This window comes from Rutidosis leptorrhynchoides, chromosome 1 (assembly GCF_046630445.1).
Source record: "Rutidosis leptorrhynchoides isolate AG116_Rl617_1_P2 chromosome 1, CSIRO_AGI_Rlap_v1, whole genome shotgun sequence".
NCBI lineage: Eukaryota > Viridiplantae > Streptophyta > Magnoliopsida > Asterales > Asteraceae > Rutidosis > Rutidosis leptorrhynchoides.
The window spans coordinates 61,079,410-61,102,854 of record NC_092333.1 but is presented as its reverse complement, the minus strand read 5'-3'; the positions used below and the strand labels follow the sequence as shown (position 1 = coordinate 61,102,854).

The window sequence follows — 23,445 nt, the reverse complement described above, 5'->3', positions numbered from 1 at the left end:
TTCAACTTACGATGAATTTTAGAAATCATTTATTTAAATTTAATGAAATAAAGTAAATTTTGTTTTTAAAATCACACAAAACTTAAATTTAAAAATGCATATTAATTTCATACAAAACCTACAAAACAAAAATTCAGAATGGGGGGAGAAAACTAGTTCTTTAATGTCTGCTAGTGGAAAAGACCAATCGGATTCCATTCTCGGAACTACACGAGAACAGAACAACTAACTCTAGATAACATTTTCTTTTTAGAACATTTGAATCTCCCCACACTTAGGTAGCTGTGGTGTCGAAATTGTGATTAACTTCATCGTCAATTTCTCTTGGACCATAATCAACTTGCATATCTGTGACTTTTGCTTTAAGCCATTGGTCGGATTCTTGTGTAATATCCACAAATTCAACTAGTTTCACCTTTTCTTTGGGCGATAGATTAGATACTAACCGGTTACATAACTTAAATTTCCCCTTGGTTCTAGCATCGCGAATGAAATGTCCCGTTCTTATTGATTAAAAACGTTCCATATTAATTGATTTCGTTGCGAGGTTTTGACCTCTATATGAGACGTTTTTCAAAGACTGCATTCATTTTAAAACAAACCATAATCTTTATTTCATCAATAAAGGTTTAAAAAGCTTTACGTATATTATCAAATAATGATAATCTAAAATATCCTGTTTACACGCGACCATTACATAATGGTTTACAATACAAATATGTTACAACGAAATAAGTTTCTTGAATGCAGTTTTTACACAATATCATACAAGCATGGACTCCAAATCTCGTCCTTATTTAAGTATGCGACAGCGAAAGCTCTTAATAATCACCTGAGAATAAACATGCTTAAAACGTCAACAAAAATGTTGGTGAGTTATAGGTTTAACCTATATATTATCAAATCATAATAATAGACCACAAGATTTCATATTTCAATACACATCCCATACATAGAGATAAAAATCATTCATATGGTGAACACCTGGTAACCGACATTAACAAGATGCATATTTAAGAATATCCCCATCATTCCGGGACACCCTTCGGATATGATATAAATTTCGAAGTATTAAAGCATCCGGTACTTTGGATGGGGTTTGTTAGGCCCAATAGATCTATCTTTAGGATTCGCGTCAATTAGGGTGTCTGTTCCCTAATTCTTAGATTACCAAACTTAATAAAAAGGGGCATATTCGATTTCGATAATTCAACCATAGAATGTAGTTTCACGTACTTGTGTCAATTTTGTAAATCATTTATAAAACCTGCATGTATTCTCATCCCAAAAATATTAGATTTTAAATGTGGGACTATAACACTCTTTCACAGATTTTTTTTACTTCGTCGGGAAGTAAGACTTGGCCACTGGTCGATTCACGAACCTATAACAAATATGTACATATATATCAAAGTATGTTCAAAATATATTTACAAACTTTTAATACATTTTGATGTTTTAAGTTTATTAAGTCAGCTGTCCTCGTTAGTAACCTACAACTAGTTGTCCACAATTAGATGTACAGAAATAAATCGATATATATTATCTTGAATCAATCCACGACCCAGTGTATACGTATCTCAGTATTGATCACAACTCAAACTATATATATATATATTTTGGAATCAACCTCAACCCTGTATAGCTAACTCCAACATTCACATATAGAGTGTCTATGGTTGTTTCACAATATATATATAGATGGGTCGACATGATAGGTTGAAACATTGTATACGTGTCTATGGTATCTCAAGATTACATAATATACAATATAAGTTGATTAGGTTATGGTTGGAATAGATTTATTACTAACTTTCACGTAGGTAAAACGAGTAGTTTTTATCAATCTTGTTTTACTCGCCATTTCTTCGTTTCTAATCCGTTTTGAGTGATTCCAGTGGCCACGGTTTCGTATTGAACTTAACTTTATGAATCTAAACAGAAAAAGTATAAGTTTATAGTCACAAATACAAGTTACAAGTCGTTTTTAAAAGAGGTAGTCATTTCCGTCGAAAGAACGACATCTTGATGACCATTTTGAAAAACATACTTTCACCTTGAGTTTAACCATGATTTTTGAATATAGTTTCATGTTCATAAGAAAAATCATTTTTCCAGAAGTATAGCTTTTAAATCAAAGTTCTTCTTAGCTTTTAATTATCCCAACCAAAACAGCCCCCGGTTTTACTACGACGGCGTATATCCAGTTTTATGGTGTTTATCGTGTTTCTGGGTTTTAAATCATTAAGTTAGCATATCATATAGATATAGAACATGTGTTTAGTTGATTTTAAAAGTCTAGTTAGAAGGATTAACTTTATTTTCGAACAAGTTTAGAAATAACTAAACTATGTTCTAGTGATTACAAGTTTATAACGTTGAATAAGACAGCTTTTTATGTATGAATCGAATGATGTTATGAACATCATTACTACCTCAAGTTCCTTGGATAAACCTACTGGAAATGAGAAAAATGGATCTAGCTTCAAAGGATCCTTGGATGGCTTGAAAGTTCTTGAAGCAGAATCATGACACGAAAACAATTTCAAGTAAGATTTCCACTCGAAATAAGATTGTTATAGTTATAGAAATTGAATTAAAGTTTGAATATGATTATTACCTTGTATTAGAAAGATAACCTAATGTAAGTAACAAAGGTTTCTTGATCTTGGATGATTACTTGGAATGGATTTAGAAAACTTGGAAGTAAACTTGCAATCTTGGAAGTATTCTTGATTTTATGAAACTAGAACTTTTGGAATTTATGAAGAACACTTAGAACTTGAAGATAGAACTTGAAAGAGATCAATTATATGAAGAAAATTGAAGAATGAAAGTATTTGTAGGTGTTTTTGGTCGTTGGTGTATGGATTAGATATAAAGGATATGTAATTTTGTTTTCATGTAAATAAGTCATGAATGATTACTCATATTTTTGTAATTTTATGAGATATTTCATGCTAGTTGCCAAATGATGGTTCCTACATGTGTTAGGTGACTCACATGGGCTGCTAAGAGCTGATCATTGGAGTGTATATACCAATAGTACATACATCTAAAAGCTGTGTATTGTACGAGTACGAATACGGGTGCATACGAGTAGAATTGTTGATGAAACTGAACGAGGATGTAATTGTAAACATTTTTGTTAAGTAGAAGTATTTTGATAAATTTCTTGAAGTCTTTCAAAAGTGTATGAATACATATTAAAACACTACATGTATATACATTTTAACTGAGTCGTTAAGTCATCGTTAGTCGTTACATGTAAGTGTTGTTTTGAAACCTTTAGGTTAATGATCTTGTTAAATGTTGTTAACCCAATGTTTATAATATCAAAAGAGATTTTAAATTATTATATTATCATGATATTATGATGTACGAATATCTCTTAATATGATATATATACATTAAATGTCGTTACAACGATAATCGTTACATATATGTCTCGTTTCAAAATCATTAAGTTAGTAGTCTTGTTTTTACATATGTAGTTCATTGTTAATATACTTAATGATATGTTTACTTATCATAATATCATGTTAACTATATATATAACCATATATATGTCATCATATAGTTTTTACAAGTTTTAACGTTCGTGAATCACCGGTCAACTTGGGTGGTCAATTGTCTATATGAAACCTATTTCAATTAATCAAGTCTTAACAAGTTTGATTGCTTAACATGTTGGAAACACTTAATCATGTAAATAGAAATTTCATTTAATATATATAAACATGGAAAAGTTCGGGTCACTACAGCGAATCTGTTTAATAAGTTTCTTCATTGAACTGTTAATAACGGGGTCATTTAATTTTGCATCAACAACGGGGTTCTTTGTTATCAAGTCATCATTAGGTGTTACTTCATCTTCCCCACACTTAGGCATTTTATTATTGTTAAGCACTACCGTTGAAGTTGGTAAAACAATGTGCTTCTCATCGATCGTTTTTACTGGTTCAACGGTTTTGGTTGGTGGAGATTTAGACTTTCGACTCACAAAGGTGATCGATTTTTCACCATCACTAAGTGTCATTCTACCCTTTCTTACATCAATAAACGCCTCGGTGGACGCTAAGAATGGTCGACCTAAAATTAAAGGAATGTTTGAGTCCTCTTCTATGTCAATAACAACAAATTCAACTAGAAACGTTAAATTACCCACTTGAACGGGTAGGTTGTCAGCAATTCCAACTGGGTGCCTAATGGTTTGATCAAAGAGTCGAACACTCATTTTCGTTGGACTTAACTCACCTACTCCTAATCTCTTATATAATGAAAGAGGCATAACACTCACACTCGCACCTAAATCTGCTAGTGCATCATACATGACACAATCACTAAGTAGACAAGGAACAATAAATTCACCCGGATCACCCAACCTTGGTAGAGGTTTTGGTGGATCTGTCTTTACCGGGTTTACTTTTACGGTTTTTATTTCTTGCACTTTCTTATTCTTCTTCTTCTTTCCAGAGGTATCACAAACTTTATTACCTATTACTTGCTCATACTCAACTCCTTTTCTTGAAAACGGGATGGGTGGTCTGTATGGTGCCACCACTGGCTTTACATACTCGGGTGGTGGTGGCGGCGTAACTTCTTCATTGTTACTCACATCTAAAACCTTCCCATCTTCTGATGATGGTTTTTCAGAATTTATTGACACCATATTAACATTCTCATTTCGAGGATTTACTTCAGTATTACTCGGTAGCTTTCCTTGTTCCTCTCACTCATCAAGCTAGCAAGAGTACCTACGTGTTTTTCTAGATTCAAAATGGAAGCTTGTTGAGTTCTTAATGACTGATCAAACCTCTCATTCGTTTGGGTTTGAGATGTAATGAATTGTGTTTGAGATTCCATTAGCTTTGCCATCATTTCTTCCAGATTTGGCTTTTTCTCTTTGGTTTGTTGTGGTGGTTTATACAAGCAAGGTCTTTGTTGATTGAAAATATTGTTTTGAGTTGGTTGGTTATTTGGACCTTGTTGGTTGTACGAGTTATTGTTGGGTCCATTTGGATTGTAAAGAATGTTTTGATTTCGATTGAAGTTTGGCCTTGGCGGTTGATAATTATTTTGATAATTATTTCCCGGCTTTTGGTTCATGTAGAAAACATTCTCACGTTGTTCCATTGTTTGCTCAATGTGACAATCTTTCGTTAAGTGTGGTCCACTGCATTGCTCATAACTGATTCGTATTGCGTGAATATCTTTAGTCATCTTTTCCATTCGTCTTTCGAAAGCATCTATTTTTGTGAAAATGGAATCAAAGTCATGGCTAGAATCGGCTCTAGCCGCTTTAGATGAACGAAAAATATCTTTTTCCTGGTGCCACTCATGCGAGTGGGAAGCTGTGTTATCAATGATTTTGTGAGCTTCGATTGCGGTTTTCTTCATAATGGAACCACCAGCTGCTGTGTCGATGTCTTTTCGTGTAGCAACGTTGACACCTTGGTCGAATATTTGAACTATTTGATAAGTGTCTAAACCATGTTGTGGACATCCTCTCAACAACTTTCCAAATCTTGTCCACGCCTCATATAGAGTTTCATTTGGCTTTTGTGTGAACGTAACTATTTCTCCTTGAAGTCTCACAGCTTTAGATGCCGGAAAGAATTGTTTAAGAAAATTTTCAACTAAAACATCCCATGTATCAATCGCCCCTTCAGGTAACGATTCTAACCACTCTTTGGCTTCTCCCTTTATAGTTCAGGGAAATAACATGAGATATATCTGTTCATCCTCAACTTCTCGGATTTTGAATAGTGTACATTTCCTATTAAAGGTACGAAGATGTTCGTTTGGATCTTCTTTTGGCGTACTACTAAATTGGCATTGGTTAGTTACCATGTGTAGGATTTGTCCTTTGATTTCATAATCTGGTGCATTAACATCTGGCTTAATAATGGCGTGACCTTGGCCCGTGCGTGTAGCTCTCATTCGGTCTTCCATACTTAGAGGTTCTTGATTTCCCATGATTGAATTTGTTGAATCTGAATCACTAGAGGATTCTGATTTAATGGTTTCTTCCTCGACAATATCTGGTCGTATGATTTGTGGTTCCGGAGGAAATATTAGTGGTTCAGGATCTCTGAATTGTCCCTGAATATCCTCCGGGTTCTCAATTGTGAAGTCGGGTTCAAAAAATGGATTATCGGAAATTTGAGTTGGATTACTTGGTCGACTTGATGACGATTCTAAAGAAAAATCAACGGCGACAATATTGGCTAGATGTCTTGATCGAGTTACAGGTGGTGAACGTATGAAAGGTGGTGAACGTTTTGATCGGTGTATTCACAGAATATCCTATTAGTTATAAAAAGATAGAAAAATTATATAAGTTATCAAATTAATAGACTTTTCTGCTTTTGCCCACGTTTCGAATAGCCAAAAGATGTAGCAGGGAGCCAGAACCCTTTAAATCGGAAGCTCACAACTCAGCCACTAACAAATCCAACTATTACTACGAAGCAAAAAATTTAGATGTCTATCAATTTAACCGCTTAAAATAATTTTTCGTTTTGAATTATTAGAGAAGAAATAGAGAAAATTCTAAGTCCTAAAAACTAGAGCGGTGAGAAATAAGAAAGAAAAAGAGTAGCGTCGAAAAACGTCGAAAAATAAAAAATTGAAAAATAAAATAAGAAAGTAGCGCGTCGAAACTTAAAATTCTAAAAATTAAATATTAAAAGTTGCGTCTAAAGGTATTAAAACTTAAAAGAAATTCTATATCCAAAACGGCAATATCTTAATTAGGCACTAAATTTTTTTAAATACTAAAACGATAAGCGACATCGTAAAATTCTAAAGCGCCTAAATTTTAGTCTAAAGAAAAAGTACTTAAGGGATTTTACGGTCAAATCCTAAAAATCTAAAAGTATAAAAATAATTACGACAAAAACTATAACTTAAACTAATTACGAGCGAAAAATATAAATATTACTAATAAACGATTAAAAAGATACGAAATATAGAAATAATACTTAAAGTTATGAAAATACAATTTTTATAAAAATATTATTTTTATTATTGTATAAAAGTATTTATAAAACTAATTAACACTTAAAACTTAAAATACAACTTTAATTAAACTATGACTAATTAATATTAAATATAAACCCTAATTAGACTAATTAATAAAAATAATAATTAAATTAAACCCTAAAACGTAATTAATGCAGTCTGAGGTTCAGGCGTGTCAGGCAGCTCCGCGAGTGCGGAGGTCTGCTGCCCAAAAACTCCGCGAGTGCGGAGGATGCAGATTCAAACGAACTGCAGGCCCAAATTACGCAGGTCCAGTTTTTTTTTTACTTTATAATCTTTACAAAATTAATATAAGTAATATTTATTAAAGTAAACTTATGTTTTTAAGAACTAAAAAAAATTCTTTTATACTTTATATAAATTATATAAAAATATATATATATTTTTTTACTTGAACACTTAAATAGATATATATATTATTTTTTTTCTTTTTAATGTTTTTAACACTTATTATAAATACAAAATATTTTTACGAAATAATATATTTTTACAAAAATATAGTTTACAAAAATATAGCGTTTTGCTTCGGCGTCCCCGGCAGTGGCGCCAAAAATTTGATGTGAAAGCAGAGGGGTACGAAATAGTTTTACTACGAAAATACTATTAAATACGATACAATTTTAAACAAGTTATTTATTTATTTAAAGAATGGATATACTTAAACCTTGCTACAACACTTATAGGTAGTGTACGTAATCGTAGAGTAGTGTAGTTTTTAGTAAGTCCGGTTCGTTCCACAGGGAGCTAATTGAAAACGTACTATATTTTTATACAACTATATTTATATAAATATATATAATTATATATATGTAGTATTATTATTATTATTATTATAAAAAGGGGGTTTTACCGTTTAATGACCGGTTTGTCGATTTTATATTTTTAGGTGTAAAGATAAATGACAATAATTAAAGTGCGTAAAATAAATAACGATAAATAAAATGCGATATATAAAATTGCTAGTAATAAAATGACGGTAAATAAAGGTACAATGAAATATGAAATAAAAGTATTATGCTTATTTAAACTTCCGTAATCATGATGTTCGACGTGTTGATTTTAATTTATTATCATGGGTTAATTGTCCTTTGTCCTGATTTATTCGATATGTCCATATGGTTTTTGTCCACAACGGTCCATCGGTCATAAATATAAAGTGCGAGTGTCCTCGTCAAATTAATCTTATACCCGAAGTCAAATATTCCAACTAATAGGGGATTCGAATTATAACAAGGTTTTAATACTTAGTTTAATGAACACACCAGGTTATCGACTGCGTGCAATCCAAGATTTTAATACTTTCTTAACAATTACACCAATTATCGTTGTATGTAATCCACTCTTGTTTTAATGAGATATGAATATTAATTTATCCAATTGATCAGTTTGAATAATCAATTACCCAACCCGAATAATTAATTAAATGATTGTAAAGGATGTCGTATAAACGTCACTAAATAGGACATTCGTAATCATTTTAATAATAATTAGATTAACTAATTTGAAGATAGGTTCGACAGATTCCAATGAGTTGTCGCTCAATTAGACAATACCTCCCATCTATCAATAGTCATAGTCCAATGTCCACAAGTGTCGGTCTTTTGTCCAAACCCGAATTATGGTACAAAATTCAATAACCTCATCTTAATATTTAGCCCAACATCACGATTACTTTGATTTGAATAAGCATAATAATAACTTAGTTACGAGACATTAATTTAAAAAGGTTGAACATAACTTACAATGATTAATAATAGCGTAGCGTTACGCGGACAGAATTTTGACTTACACCCTTACAACATTCGCTAACATACCCTTATTATTATTAAATTAAAATTATAAATTATATATATACATATATATATATATATATATCGTAGAGATTGAGAGATAGATTAGAAAAAGGTGTGTTTTTTCGTGCAGAATTCGATGGCTTTTATAGGCCCACATTTTACTGTGCAGCTCCGCGAGTGCGGAGCTTTTGTGTTTCACAGCTCCGCGAGTGCGGAGGTTCGCATTCCAGCTCACACAAATTGGATCCTAGGCTGCCGACGTTTATTTTTATAATATATAAATATAATATATATATATATAATTTACATAATTAATTATATATTATATTATATTATATTTATGTGCATAGTTGACTTGTAATTTTAGGTCCGTTGCGTCGTGCATTGAAAGTTGGTTCATGTCTCGGTTCTGGATTTTCGAACGCCTTTTCGTACGATTTAATATCTTATACTTTACGTTTCATGGCTTGTACTCTTGTCATTTTTAGGCGTTTCTCATCAATAATTTGAACCTCTTTGATTGTACTTTGTTCTTTTTGGCATTTTGGTCATTTGCGTCTTCAATTCATCGAATCTGCCTTTTGTCTTCACCTTTTATTATTTAAACGAATATCACTTGTAAATAGAACAATTGCAACCAAAAGTTTATCTTTCTTGAGGGATAATGCTATGAAATATATGTTCGTTTTTAGCATTATCATTTGTCTGCATCGAACAGCACAAGCTGTTATGATATCTATTTTTTTTAATTAATATAACATTTATATTTAATATTGATTTGTTATTATTATGTTAAATCACTGAATTAAATAATACACCCCTGGTTCCTGATCGATTGTTTTAGAGAAGAAGGAGAAGAAAATGAAAACAGAAAAGAATGTGTTAAATAAAATTGAGTTGTGATATATTCATGAAAAACAGAAATAGAGGAGTGGTCTTGGGTATTAGCGGGCTAGCGTGAGGTTGCGGGTTCGAGTCCCGTCCTGGGCATATTTTTTTTATGAAAGCTTATAAGGTAGTTACTCATTTATTTATTATTATTATTATTATTATTATTATTATTATTATTATTATTATTATTATTATTATTATTATTATTATTATTATTATTATTATTATTATTATTGTTGTTGTTGTTGTTGTTGTTATTATTAATTATCATTATTAATTATTATTATTATCATTAACATGATTTATGATATTATCATTTTTATTATTAGTATTATCTAATAGTATTATAGTATTATTATTGGTAGTATTATTCTTGTATTATTATTAATTTATCATTTTAAATATTATTATCATTATTAAGATTATAGTTATTACTATTAGTATTACTAATAAAAGTATTAGTTACCACTTTAGTATTATTATTATTATTATTATTATTATTATTATTATTATTATTATTATTATTATTATTATTATTATTATTATGAAAACAAAACAACTTATTATTATTTTCATAAATATTAGTATTAGTATCATTTCCTAAATATTAAGATTACAATTATTATCATAAATACTAGTATTAATATTATCACTATTATTATTAGTATGATTATTACTGTTGCTATTATTAAAAAATATTATCATATTATTAGTATTATCTAATAGTATTATAGTATTATTATTGGTAGTATAATTCTTGTATTATTATTAATTTATCATTTTAAATATTATTATCATTATTAAGATTATAGTTATTACTATTAGTATTACTAATAAAAGTATTAGTTACCACTTTAGTATTATTATTATTATTATTATGAAAACAAAACAACTTATTATTATTTTCATAAATATTAGTATTAGTATCATTTCCTAAATATTAAGATTACTATTATTATCATAAATACTAGTATTAATATTATCACTATTATTATTAGTTTGATTATTACTATTGCTATTATTAAAAAATATTATCATTATTATTATTACTAATATGATTATCTTTATTAGTATTATTATTATTTAAAAGTATTATCATTATTATTATTTTTACAAAAATTATTATTTTTGCTATCATTAACACTATATTATTATTATTATTATTATTATTATTATTATTATTATTATTATTATTATTATTATTATTATTATTATTATTATTGTTATTATTATTATTATTATTATTGTTATTATTATTATTATTATTATTATTATTATTATTATTATTATTATTATTATTATTTTTATTACTAGTATCATTATGAATATTACCATTATCATTATGAATATTATTATTATTATTATTACAAAATAATACAACTCTTTATTCATTATTATTATTAAAATCATTTATTAAACAAATACTTATATATAGAATATATATATAAAAGTATATATATATATATATATATATATATATATATATATATATATATATATATATATATAGAAATATATAACAATTGAAATAATATATATAAACTTATTCGATTACGAGTATATGTGTTAATATATATACTTGATATAGGTTCGTGAATCCGAGGTCAACACAACTCTGCACTTGTTCAGTACCATCATACACATATGTACTACAAACTATCGTATCGTATCGTGAGTTCATCTGCTCCCTTTTTATATATATTTTTGGGCTGAGAATAAATGCGCAACTTTTATAACTGTTTTACGTTTAGACACAAGTACTCAAACTTTTATGCTATATACGTGCTTTGGCATGCTAAATCCCCACCGTAATATCGTTAATTGCTGAGGTATAAGATGCAAACTTAGTTATTGTGAGTAGCGCTACTGAGAGTGACGTATCTAGTCAGTTGACCGTTGGTCTTTGACTACATAATAATGATTCAATGACATGAATAACAAGTGTCACGGGGTAACTTTGTTTAGTCGCGATATTACAAACAGCAACTCTTTCGATTGATATATTTGGTATCAATCAACTTTAAACTGAAATCTTGTAGTCTAATGCTATATTGAACTATTGAATTATGATAAACCTATGAACTCACTCAACTTCATGTTGACTTTTTAAAGCATGTTTATTCTCAGGTACTTAAATATTGCTTCCGCTGTATATCTGCTGCTTTGATGATGATTGTTTGCTATGCTTGGAGTCTTCATTACATATCATATCAATTAAAGACATTTAATGCTCTAAATACAATGTAATCTATTTATCTTCCGCTGCAAAACTCAATAAAACGTCTCATATAGAGTCGTTCTCGTTTATACAACTGTGATTTGATATAATTAGTCATAAATACCTCAGGCCCTATTTGGGGGTGTGACAGAAATGGTATCAGAGCAGTTTGTTGTAGAGAACCAGGATTGCATTTTATGTGTGCCTTATACAATTAGGTACCTTAGCAATGTAGGACTACAACTTTCCTTGACCATAGTGCATTTAATTGTTGCCTTTAATTATTAAGTGCTACACTATAGCTTAGAAACTTTACTTATTAAATTCTTTAATCTTTCTTAGAATGCCAAGTCAATCTAAGAACTCTGCTCACTCTCTTAAGTACTATCCAATTCCGCCACCATATTTAAATGCGACACCATGATTTCTAAAATTCTTGACATTCCTTTGTCATCTATCATAGTTTTGTGTATTACATATGTATTACATGAAATGTTAACCATGATTCGTGAAATCTCTACTATTCATATTCATTACTTTCAAAATCTTTGCTTTCTCGTTATTTTTTATCATTGAATTTTCTTGACGAGTGGCGTCTACGAAAATCTAGAATGGAAGGGTTTGGATTACCGATTTAAAGGATCCTATAGCTCAAGCCCCTAGACCTTAATAGGCCATTACGAATTGAAAGTCTTTAATCGAAAGTTTATCTGATTACATACTTATTATTTATAATCTCAACACGTCATACCGCCATTATTACATAAATGGAGGACACATCATATCTTATCATATCTATCCCAATAGACTTTGTCTAACACTTTTCCTAAAATTCCTCCGTAAATTACGGAAATCTTTTTGCTATATATACGTATTCAAGGAGACGAATATATCAATCAGTATCCAACACTCATTTCATATCAAACCCTATTCCAAACACATAATATGGATTCCTCGAACTCCTCGAGCTCCAATGGGAGCATAGCCGGAACAAACGAACCAATCAGCCATCATCTTTTCTGGATGAATTTGGGATGGGTTCGTAGCCGACTCAATCAATGGAGGCAAGAAGAAGGTGATCCCTTCCACCAACCGAATTTACCTCTTGGCGAAGAACCTGAAGCACTTACCGGCGAACCAGTCCGAAACACCATTTTCTCTCTTCTTTCCAGGGTATCCCGACACGAGTATATAATATCGAAGATTCTAGATTTTATTCATCCCCTTGTTCCAACCGCCAATCATCCCGGAATAGTAGAAGAAGTCAACGAGCTTCGCGCTCGAGTGGTGGCACTGGAGAATACAGTGCGATATCTACAAGCATCAGCAGCATAACCATCACCCCCAGTACCATCAGCATCACCACCAACAACATCAGTTTCACCAACAACAATATCTGCATCCCACGCCTCAACATCACACTCAGTACCTCAAACATCAACATCATACGCCCATAGATACCGAGGAATATTAGTAATAATGAGTTAAGATGTATTGACTCATTCTCCCTGAAGAATTATACATGTATATTTTATATATATATATATATATGTATATGATTTAGAACAATAACATATCTTTTCGTACTAAGCTATTACGTGTGAATCTTAACTAGTATGTACTACTTGGTTAATTCATATCACTAATATGCTATGATGTACATCCTTCGTTAATGACTTAGCAATCGTTAATCACTGCTTCAACACCATAAACTCCATTTTATAATATTTCTGATGTCACAGAAATGTTAATTGTGAAAATATTTTAACGGGTAGGTAATACCCAAGAAATATTTAGATTTCACATTAATATATTACACCATACACTCTACAAATTCTAATTCAATAAATCAGTAACTATACATCCACAAGACATATGTATCCGTTCACTAAAGAACAACCATCTGCATACAAATTCAATTATATATTCTGATTTTGACAAGTAAAGCTTTAGCAGGTGTTATCTTCCTAAAGATCACTACATTCATGAATTATATTCATTCGTATTCTGCAATGAATTATCACATCAAACCACCGAAATTATCATTCATTTTGAAATCAACAACGCCTATTCGTTAATCATTAGATCCGTTGACGATTACAATCAGCGTTTAATCATCTAAAAACGAAATTTCTTGAAACCATCTCGGATTGATAACCGATGATTCAAATATGGCTGCATTAAATGCAGAGGAAACGGCAAAATTGTAGAAGGTCTTAAGGACCAAAAGTTTGATAATAAAGAATGGTACAAGCTCAGATTTGGAACTGAAAAACGGATTGAGTAAACTATGAAGGAGGCTATGGACAAATCACAAGGACTAAACCTATACTCAAGGATTCCAGATGATTCGATTTCTGGTGGAAATTACAGAAGACATATAATCTCCTTACGCATTCTAAATCCTTACAGAAGAATTTTTCTCATTCGATCTTAGAAATTCTAAGATATCATCATATCTTTCAGTATATATATCCTCGATATTTCTGAAGATATCTTCATAACTATTCTTGTCCGAGAATACTTATCTCTTTGTGCTATCTGTATTACATAATAAAGGAAACTGTTTTAGTTTCTATATTATGTAAAATTCAAGTTTAAATTATGAATGATTTGAAGTAGTGTTGGGAATTGAATCATGAGTTAGTATAATATAATGACGTCAGGCCAACGTGATTATATTACAGTAAGTCATGCTAACTTTTTAATGAAAGATGATGATTTATAGACTTTATAATCATCATTTGCCATGTTACACAACTCTTACATTCTATTTAATCTCTGAACATGTCAAGAAAATATATTCTTGATAGTTCTATCCGCAGTAATTCTGGTAATTTACCAAATCAAATCGTAATATTACGCGTAGAACAGTAAGTCCATTCGAAACTTCATACCTACAAATTCTGGACCATTACTCGCTTTACTTAGAATCGAGAGGAGAATAAAAAAGAAAGAGCTCCGACATATAAGGGAAAATATAAAGCCCGATAACGATACCGAAATTACAAACCGTGTATATCAATGAGTATAGCAATATAAAGACACGGGAGAACTAAAAACACTATAAAACCAAGAGCATAGTAGAAGTAGACAGATTCATCTGGTGGTAAATGAAAAAGAAGAATGACTGCATATATGGTCAATATAATAACAAGTGTCAATACGAGATTGAGCATATTAACAAATCTTTTGGAAGTATGAATTGAGGAAGAAAGTATAGAAGTGGTGAAGATAATAAAATGGAAGAAGCTAATTTATAACGAAATTTCAGACACAACAATCGAGGCAATTCACCGCATTTAATCAAAGAAAATCTCAAATTTCTTAATTACGTGAGAATCAAATCTTATAGATTACGAAGATTTCTTTAAATCCCTTAAATTCCGGAAATCAACTTTAATCATATCAAAAGTTAAGGCGAACATTTAATTTCCTCATTTCAATCTTTTGTGATAGCTTCATTTATACTCTTTCTGTAATCGAATCATTTCATCCATATTACCCAATATTGATAAAACTCTATTTTTCAACTCATATTCATCATTCTTGTTGTAAACAATGACGATCTCTATCAAATTTCATGACCGTGATTTTTATGAACTCTTATCTATTTTGTCTACTCTAATATTGTGGCATAAACGCTCAAGGTTTAAATAAGCTCACTATTATTCATAACACATTTCATGTGTATTGAAATGCTTGTATAGCTGTTATGATATCTATTTTTTTTAATTAATATAACATTTAAATTTAATATTGATTTGTTATTATTATGTTAAATCACTAAATTAAATAATACACCCTTGGTTCCTGATCGATTGTTTTAGAGAAGAAGGAGAAGAAAATGAAAATAGAAAAGAATGTGTTAAATAAAATTGAGTCATGATATATTCATGAAAAACAGAAATAAAGGAGTGGTCTTGGGTGTTAGCGGGCTAGTGTGAGGTCGCGGGTTCGAGTCCCGTCCCGGGCATATTTTTTTTATGAAAGCTTATAAGGTAGTTACTCATTTATTATTATTATTATTATTATTATTATTATTATTATTATTATTATTATTATTATTATTGTTATTGTTATTATTATTATTATTATTATTATTATTAATTATCATTATTAATTATTATTAACATTAACATAATTTATGATATTATCATTTTTATTATTAGTATTATCTAATAGTATTATTATTGGTAGTATTATTCTTGTATTATTATTAATTTATCATTTTAAATATTATTATCATTATTAAGATTATAGTTATTACTATTAGTATTACTAACAAAAGTATTAGTTACCACTTTAGTATTATTATTATTATTATTATTATTATTATTATTATGAAAACAAAACAACTTATTATTATTTTTATAAATATTAGTATTAGTATCATTTCCTAAATATTAAGATTACTAATATTATCATAAATACTATTATTAATATTATCACTATTATTATTAGTATGATTATTACTATTGCTATTATTAAAAAATATTATCATTATTATTATTACTAATATGATTATCTTTATTAGTATTATTATTATTATTAAAAAGTATTATCATTATTATCATTTTTACAAAAATTATTATTTTTGCTATCATTAACACTATATTATTATTATTATTATTATTATTATTATTATTATTATTATTATTATTATTATTATTATTATTATTATTATTATTATTATTATTATTATTATTATTATTACCATTATCATTATGAATATTATTATTATTATTATTATTATTATTATTACAAAATAATACAACTCTTTATTCATTATCATTATTAAAATCATTTATCAAACAAATACTTATATATAGAATATATATATATATATATATATATATATATATATATATATATATATATATATATATATATATATATATATATAAAGTATATATATAGAAATATATAACAATTGAAATAATATATATAAACTTATTCGATTACGAGTATATGTGTTAATATATATACTTGATATAGGTTCGTGAATCCGAGGTCAACACAACTCTGCACTTGTTCAGTGCCATCATACACATATTTACTACAAACTATCGTATCGTATTGTATCGTGAGTTCATCTGCTCCCTTTTTATATATATTTTTGGGCTGAGAATACATGCGCAACTTTTATAACTGTTTTACGTTTAGACACAAGTACTCAAACTTTTATGCTATATACGTGCTTTGGCATGCTAAATCCCCACCGTAATATCGTTAATTGCTGAGGTATAAGATGCAAACTTAGTTATTGTGAGTAGCGCTACTGAGAGTGACGTCTCTAGTCAGTTGACCGTTGGTCTTTGACTACATAATAATGATTCAACAACATGAATAACAAGTGTCACGGGGTAACTTTGTTTAGTCGCGATATTACAAACAGCAACTCTTTCGATTGATATATTTGGTATCAATCAACTTTTAGCAGAAATCTTGTGGTCTAATGCTATATTGAACTATTGAATTATGATAAACCTATGAACTCACTCAATCTCGTGTTGACTTTTTAAAGCATGTTTATTCTCAAGTACTTAAATATTGCTTCCGATGTATATCTGCTGCTTTGATGATGATTGCTTGCTATGCTTGGAGTCTTCATTACATATCATATCAATTAAAGACATTTAATGCTCTAAATACAATGTAATCTATTTATCTTCCGCTGCAAAACTCAATAAAACGTCTCATATAGAGTCGTTTCTCGTTTATACAACTGTGATTTGATATAATTAGTCACAAATACCCCAGGCCCTATTTGGGGGTGTGACAAGAGCAGTTAAGGTTTTGTTTATTTTGCAAACCTAACCAAGGAACAAGGTTGAAAAAGACGTGAGACGGGTCAAAACGGCCGGGACCTTAAAAGGTCGAGACGGGGTCGAGATGGACGTTGAATTTTAAATATATATGTACACATACTTTAAAGTCAAAAAAGCTTTCAGTGACAAGTTTGTACCAATAATCATTATTACCTTTAATATAATACAAAAAAATAACACCAAACTACGTAAATTTATGATTGATTTGACCAACTTTTGATAACATTTAAATTTCGGCTTTTGACCAGCGTTAACATGACTTTTCCCGACGTTTGATCGTTGACTGACTTATTAGACCCCGAGACGGAGTCATGACAGCTAGTTACCAAAACGCCGCAACGGACACCGTTTGCAATCATGCTAAGGAGTATTTCTTACAACATCTGCGAGCGTACATACGTTTTCACTTTAAAATGTTTGTTTTTATCACGGAGTATTATATTATTAGAATAGAAGATAAAGAATAGAAGACAAGATAGGATGTTTCGTTCTTGTACTATTGTTGTTTGAAGGCGTTTTCTTTTCGAAAATATCTTTCTCTGTTTTATTTATGTATTCGTTATTTTTGGAGAAAAAAAAGATAACATATATTTTTTATTTTTTTTTTGGCTAAAAACTGAAACTTTATAAAACTCGAGAGCTTCATCAAAACAATGAAGACTCGAAACACGATTACACGAATACAAACAAAGACAACGAGGCCTAAACAACACAACTACTATCTAAACTCTCGACAACACGAACTCACTAATCGAACCATACAAACACAAATACACCTACACATTACACAAAGAAATAGAACAAACCAAAACTCGAAAAAATAAAACGGAAACGATACTAACCATCTACAGTGGCCTTCGGGATCACCACTCCCTTACCCTTCTTTGCCCTAGACCTCGTACCCTCTTTTTTTTCCGGAAGCATCTTCGACCCAATTAACTTGCCCTCTACCCTAACCAATGTGCAGATTTGTTTTTTAAGGAATTTAATTTACTTGCTCTACTTTGGAGTAAATGATTTTACAGAAATTCGAAAATACGTAAAAGTGTAAAACCTCACTCCTCAAAAACCCTAAAACGCGATTGATCATCTGACCGAAGAAGTTTTTTGATAGAGGAACTGAAATTAAAGTCATGATTTCGTTTATCGTCGTTTCGTAGACCAGAATCGAAGAACACGGAAACGTTTAGGGTTTAAATAACAAAATTGGCGCATAAATTGTTAAAATCACTTTCAAATCGTCCAAACCCTAGCCAAATATCACGTTGAACTGAGATTCTGTTCAGTAAAAAGTAAGGCATCATCTCTATTTAATGATCAATGTTTCTTTATAATGTTTTCAATATATTGTTTCACGTTGCTTAGTTATATATTGATGAACATTTGCTCACTGCTCCATGGTCTTTATTTGTTAATCAATTTGACTAATTTTTTTCTTAATTACTTGACGGTAGTTTGTCTATTGGCAATTAGGTTTTTGTGTGATGGCAGCTATTGGGGGTAGATTAAGATCAAAGCTACAACCATCAATATCCTTACTGTTCGACTGTAACATATCGAAAATACCTATATCGAAAGCCTACATTTCTTCTAATTTATATTCATTTACAAGACAATTAGCATTCAGTCACACGAATCGAAGTACTGAAGATGTCTGTTATCGTCAACAACAGTCGTATAGATATCTGACGCCTCGACTTTACCATGATGGTAGGCCCAGAGGTTCTCTTTGGAGGGGAAAGAAACTGCTTGGTAAAGAAGCTCTTTTTGTTATTTTAGGGTTAAAGAGAGTCAAAGACGATGAAGAGAAACTAGACAAGTTTATTAAAACTCATGTCTCGAGGCTCTTAAAGATGGATATGGTTGCTGCTCTCAATGAGCTTGAGCGCCAAGAAGAAGTGGACTTAGCTGTCAAGGTTTTAACTCGTTCCCTTTTTAATAAGTTAATTTCATCATCCAACTACTTGTCTTGTTAGTTCTTTTACACTTTCTGTATAATTCTTATTTTTAGTTTTATACTTTTTTGCCAAGGGGATACGGTTTGGCAACCAATGCAGTAGTTTTATTAGCTAAGGTATTAAATTTAACCGGTAGTTCTGAACGACACATTCTCAGAAAATAAATAAGCTAGGATGATGAGGTTATTCCCATTTGGTTTATTAGTTTCAGGTGGGATCGTGATGGTCAGTTGTAGTGTTGGCGTACATAATCATTCGGTTAGGTATTTTATATTTGGTAATGAACTCATTTTACTAACTTGAGGAAGTTGGCTTAGCGTTTTGGAGTGATCTGGGAATGTGCTCTGTTCTGATAATAATAGCATAGGTATCGAGTCATCATTGTCTTATAACAATAACATCTATTATTTCCGTTGCGTGTATAGAGTTTTTATAGTATAAGCCTGTTATGGGAGTGTAATAAGTCGCTCTCATCATCTTTCACCATTTGTATACCATTTTCGATTAAGATTTTGGGTTTTTATGCAATTAGTCTTCATGTGATTCATTCACCTTGTTTTTGGTGATTTCCCGATCCTGAATAAATAATGATGTTTAGACACACTCATTTGTTGTGTTATGAGTTAAGTTTCTGATATGTAATCTTTCAGCAGTTAAAGTACTTTTTAGGCATGATTAAACTCTTTTGTGTAGGACTCTATGATATATAACCATTTCTAGGGTTCATTGTGTCTATGAGATATGCTTTAGTGGCTTTTGGGGAATCCGTCCCTCGATCGCCACTCTCTTATCCATAACTAGGCTTTCTGTCATGTACGGACACCTATATGCCATTTAAAGTTATAACCTTTGTAAATCTTAATAGGAGGTTCTGTTTTAGTTAATACTCCGTAATTTAAATTCAGTTATGTTTGAGTGATTGTTACTTTTAAGGCTTTGCAAACAAGGCAATTTCGACCCACATACTCAATGAATGGGTTTATTTGGGTCATTCCTTATCTTTAATGAGTCAAATGGGTGACTTAGGAGCTGAATGTCCATCTCAAGTGTATTTTTATGCCATACATTCTTCTTGTTATAAAATTAGTTTACAACATTAGTTTTTTGTTGTAATAACTTGGTTCTGCAAAGCATGTATAGCACATTAAAATGAACAGTACATATTTTTGGCCAAATCCGACCATACCCGTTTTGACCTCTGCTAAAAGCAACCCATTTCTACCAGTACCTTTTTTTTTTTTAACATCAACTTGGTTTGTCTAAAACAACCCGTTACCCAACCTGCCAATCCTGCCCATTTTGTCACGTCTACGAACTTTCAATCACATGAACCAAGCTTATAATGTCTGGAAATGTAAGATGGTATTCATCTGATATGATATAGTACCATGTAAACTTGACATCTACTTTTTATCTTACGCCTATGTTATGGAATTTTCAGATGTTTTGGGTGATTCAAAAGCAAGACTGGTACACGCCCGACGTATATCTATACAAAGACTTGATTATCTCATTATCAAAATCCAAAAAGATGGACGAGGCAATGAAGCTGTGGGACAGCATGAAAAATGATAATTTGTTCCCTGATTCTCAAACATACACCGAAGTAATTCGAGGATTTTTAAGATTTGGATCACCTGATGATGCTATGAACATCTATGAAGACATGAAACAGTCTCCAGATCCACCAGACGAGTTACCATTCAGAATCCTACTAAAAGGCCTTTTGCCACATCCTCTATTAAGAAACAAAGTTAAGCAAGATTTTGAAGAGATTTTTCCGGATCAGAGTATTTATGACCCACCCGGAGAGATTTTTGGATTGCGTTAAACAGCTTGCATCTCGCACTTCCAGTTCATTTCTAGTTAGAAAAAAGTCAATTCATTACCTCCCTTTCACTTTTATTCTTGTATTCTATATAAGAATTACGGAGTACATGATATAAATTATTTGGTTTAAAGATAGTATATTTTGATGGTCTGTGTCGTGTGCGAGTTTTAATCATACTATTTAAATATTTTAAAGCCGTTTATATTGAAAAATAAGTTTTTATTTCCACATGAGATAATATATTTTGTAGAGGCATGATTTAGAGGGAATAAGGCAAGAAGCGATAACATTCATATATGATGTATATTGTATTATTATATCATAATCGATGAAAACGTAGAAAAAGTGAATTTTAATAAATGTTGATCAAAACGACTCTGAATGTTAACCTTCCTTGATTAATTTTCTTTTTTTTTTGGCTTATAGCACTAATTGTTGAATACTATATCCAAAACTGGTAACACTCTGGAAAACTGAATTTTTGTGGTAATATTCACTTGCACATTTAAGAATTATCTGCTAAAAAGAAGTTAAATTTAATAAATGTTGAATATATTAATTAAATCCAAAATCGACAACATTCATCAAATAAATGTTAACTGCTTCTCCCTTTACCATTATTATTTACTTCCTTCTTGATCGCGCCCCATTTTTTTTATTTTATTGAATGGCGGTTATGAGTAACTTGCGGGGTCCGAACGTGATGTTGGAACCTACCCGCCCGATCATTTCCTTGGACTAATTATTACAGTCTTACTGCCCCTCAGGTGGAACTCTCACGACGAATCCATAAGGGTATCGAGTGTGGTAAAGCCCCCTCGTATGAAGCTCAAACGCATAGACATCCGAAACATCCGAGACCCATGAAACGGGCGGTTGAGTAAAAGGAAAATATTTTTTTGCAACACATGAAAGTTGAACCCTTTTAGGTCAACACACCTTGCAGTTGCTTCCCATATTTTGTAGATGTAACTTGATATATATCACGTACGCATGCACACACACACACAGGTGGAACCCTGTAGTGACCCGAACTTTTCCATGTTTATATATATTAATTGAGATTGATATTTATATGATTAAATGTTTCCAACATGTTAAGCAATCAAACTTGTTAAGACTTGATTAATTGAAATATGTTTCATATAGACAATTGACCACCCAAGTTGACCGGTGATTCACGAACGTTAAAACTTGTAAAAACTATATGATGACATATATATAGATATATATATATAGTTAACATGATACTATGATAAGTAAATATATCATTAAGTATATTAACAATGAACTACATATGTAAAAACAAGACTACTAACTTAATGATTTTTAAACGAGACATATATGTAACGATTATCGTTGTAAAGACATTTAATGTATATATATCATATTAAGAGATATTCATACATGATAATATCATGATAATATAATAATTTAAAATCTCATTTGATATTATAAACATTGGGTTAACAACATTTAACAAGATCGTTAACCTAAAGGTTTCAAAACAACACTTACATGTAACGACTAACGATGACTTAACGACTCAGTTAAAATGTATATACATGTAGTGTTTTAATATGTATTTATACACTTTTGAAAGACTTCAATACACTTATCAAAATACTTCTACTTAACAAAAATGCTTACAATTACATCCTCGTTCAGTTTCATCAACAATTCTACTCGTATGCACCCGTATTCGTACTCGTACAATACACAGCTTTTAGATGTATGTACTATTGGTATATACACTCCAATGATCAGCTCTTAGCAGCCCATGTGAGTCACCTAACACATGTGGGAACCATCATTTGGCAACTAGCATGAAATATCTCATAAAATTACAAAAATATGAGTAATCATTCATGACTTA

The 23,445-nt window shown here is 30.4% G+C and overlaps 1 protein-coding gene across 2 annotated transcripts; it reads left to right on the top strand.

Moving 5' to 3' along the window:
* The first annotated feature begins 19,264 nt into the window (after window positions 1–19,264).
* On the top strand, window positions 19,265–22,521 carry LOC139860473 (protein THYLAKOID ASSEMBLY 8-like, chloroplastic). Of its 2 annotated transcripts, XM_071849231.1 has the most exons (3): window positions 19,265–19,696; window positions 21,180–21,614; window positions 22,337–22,521. In XM_071849231.1, exons 1-2 carry the CDS (start codon window positions 19,265–19,267, stop codon window positions 21,567–21,569), a joined length of 822 nt encoding a protein of 273 aa, XP_071705332.1. In that variant the 3' UTR covers window positions 21,570–21,614; window positions 22,337–22,521. The 2 variants fall into 2 exon arrangements, with proteins under 2 accessions (XP_071705332.1, XP_071705327.1); XM_071849226.1 differs by lacking the exon at window positions 22,337–22,521 and having other exon boundaries at window positions 21,180–21,719.
* Window positions 22,522–23,445: the final 924 nt, after the last annotated feature.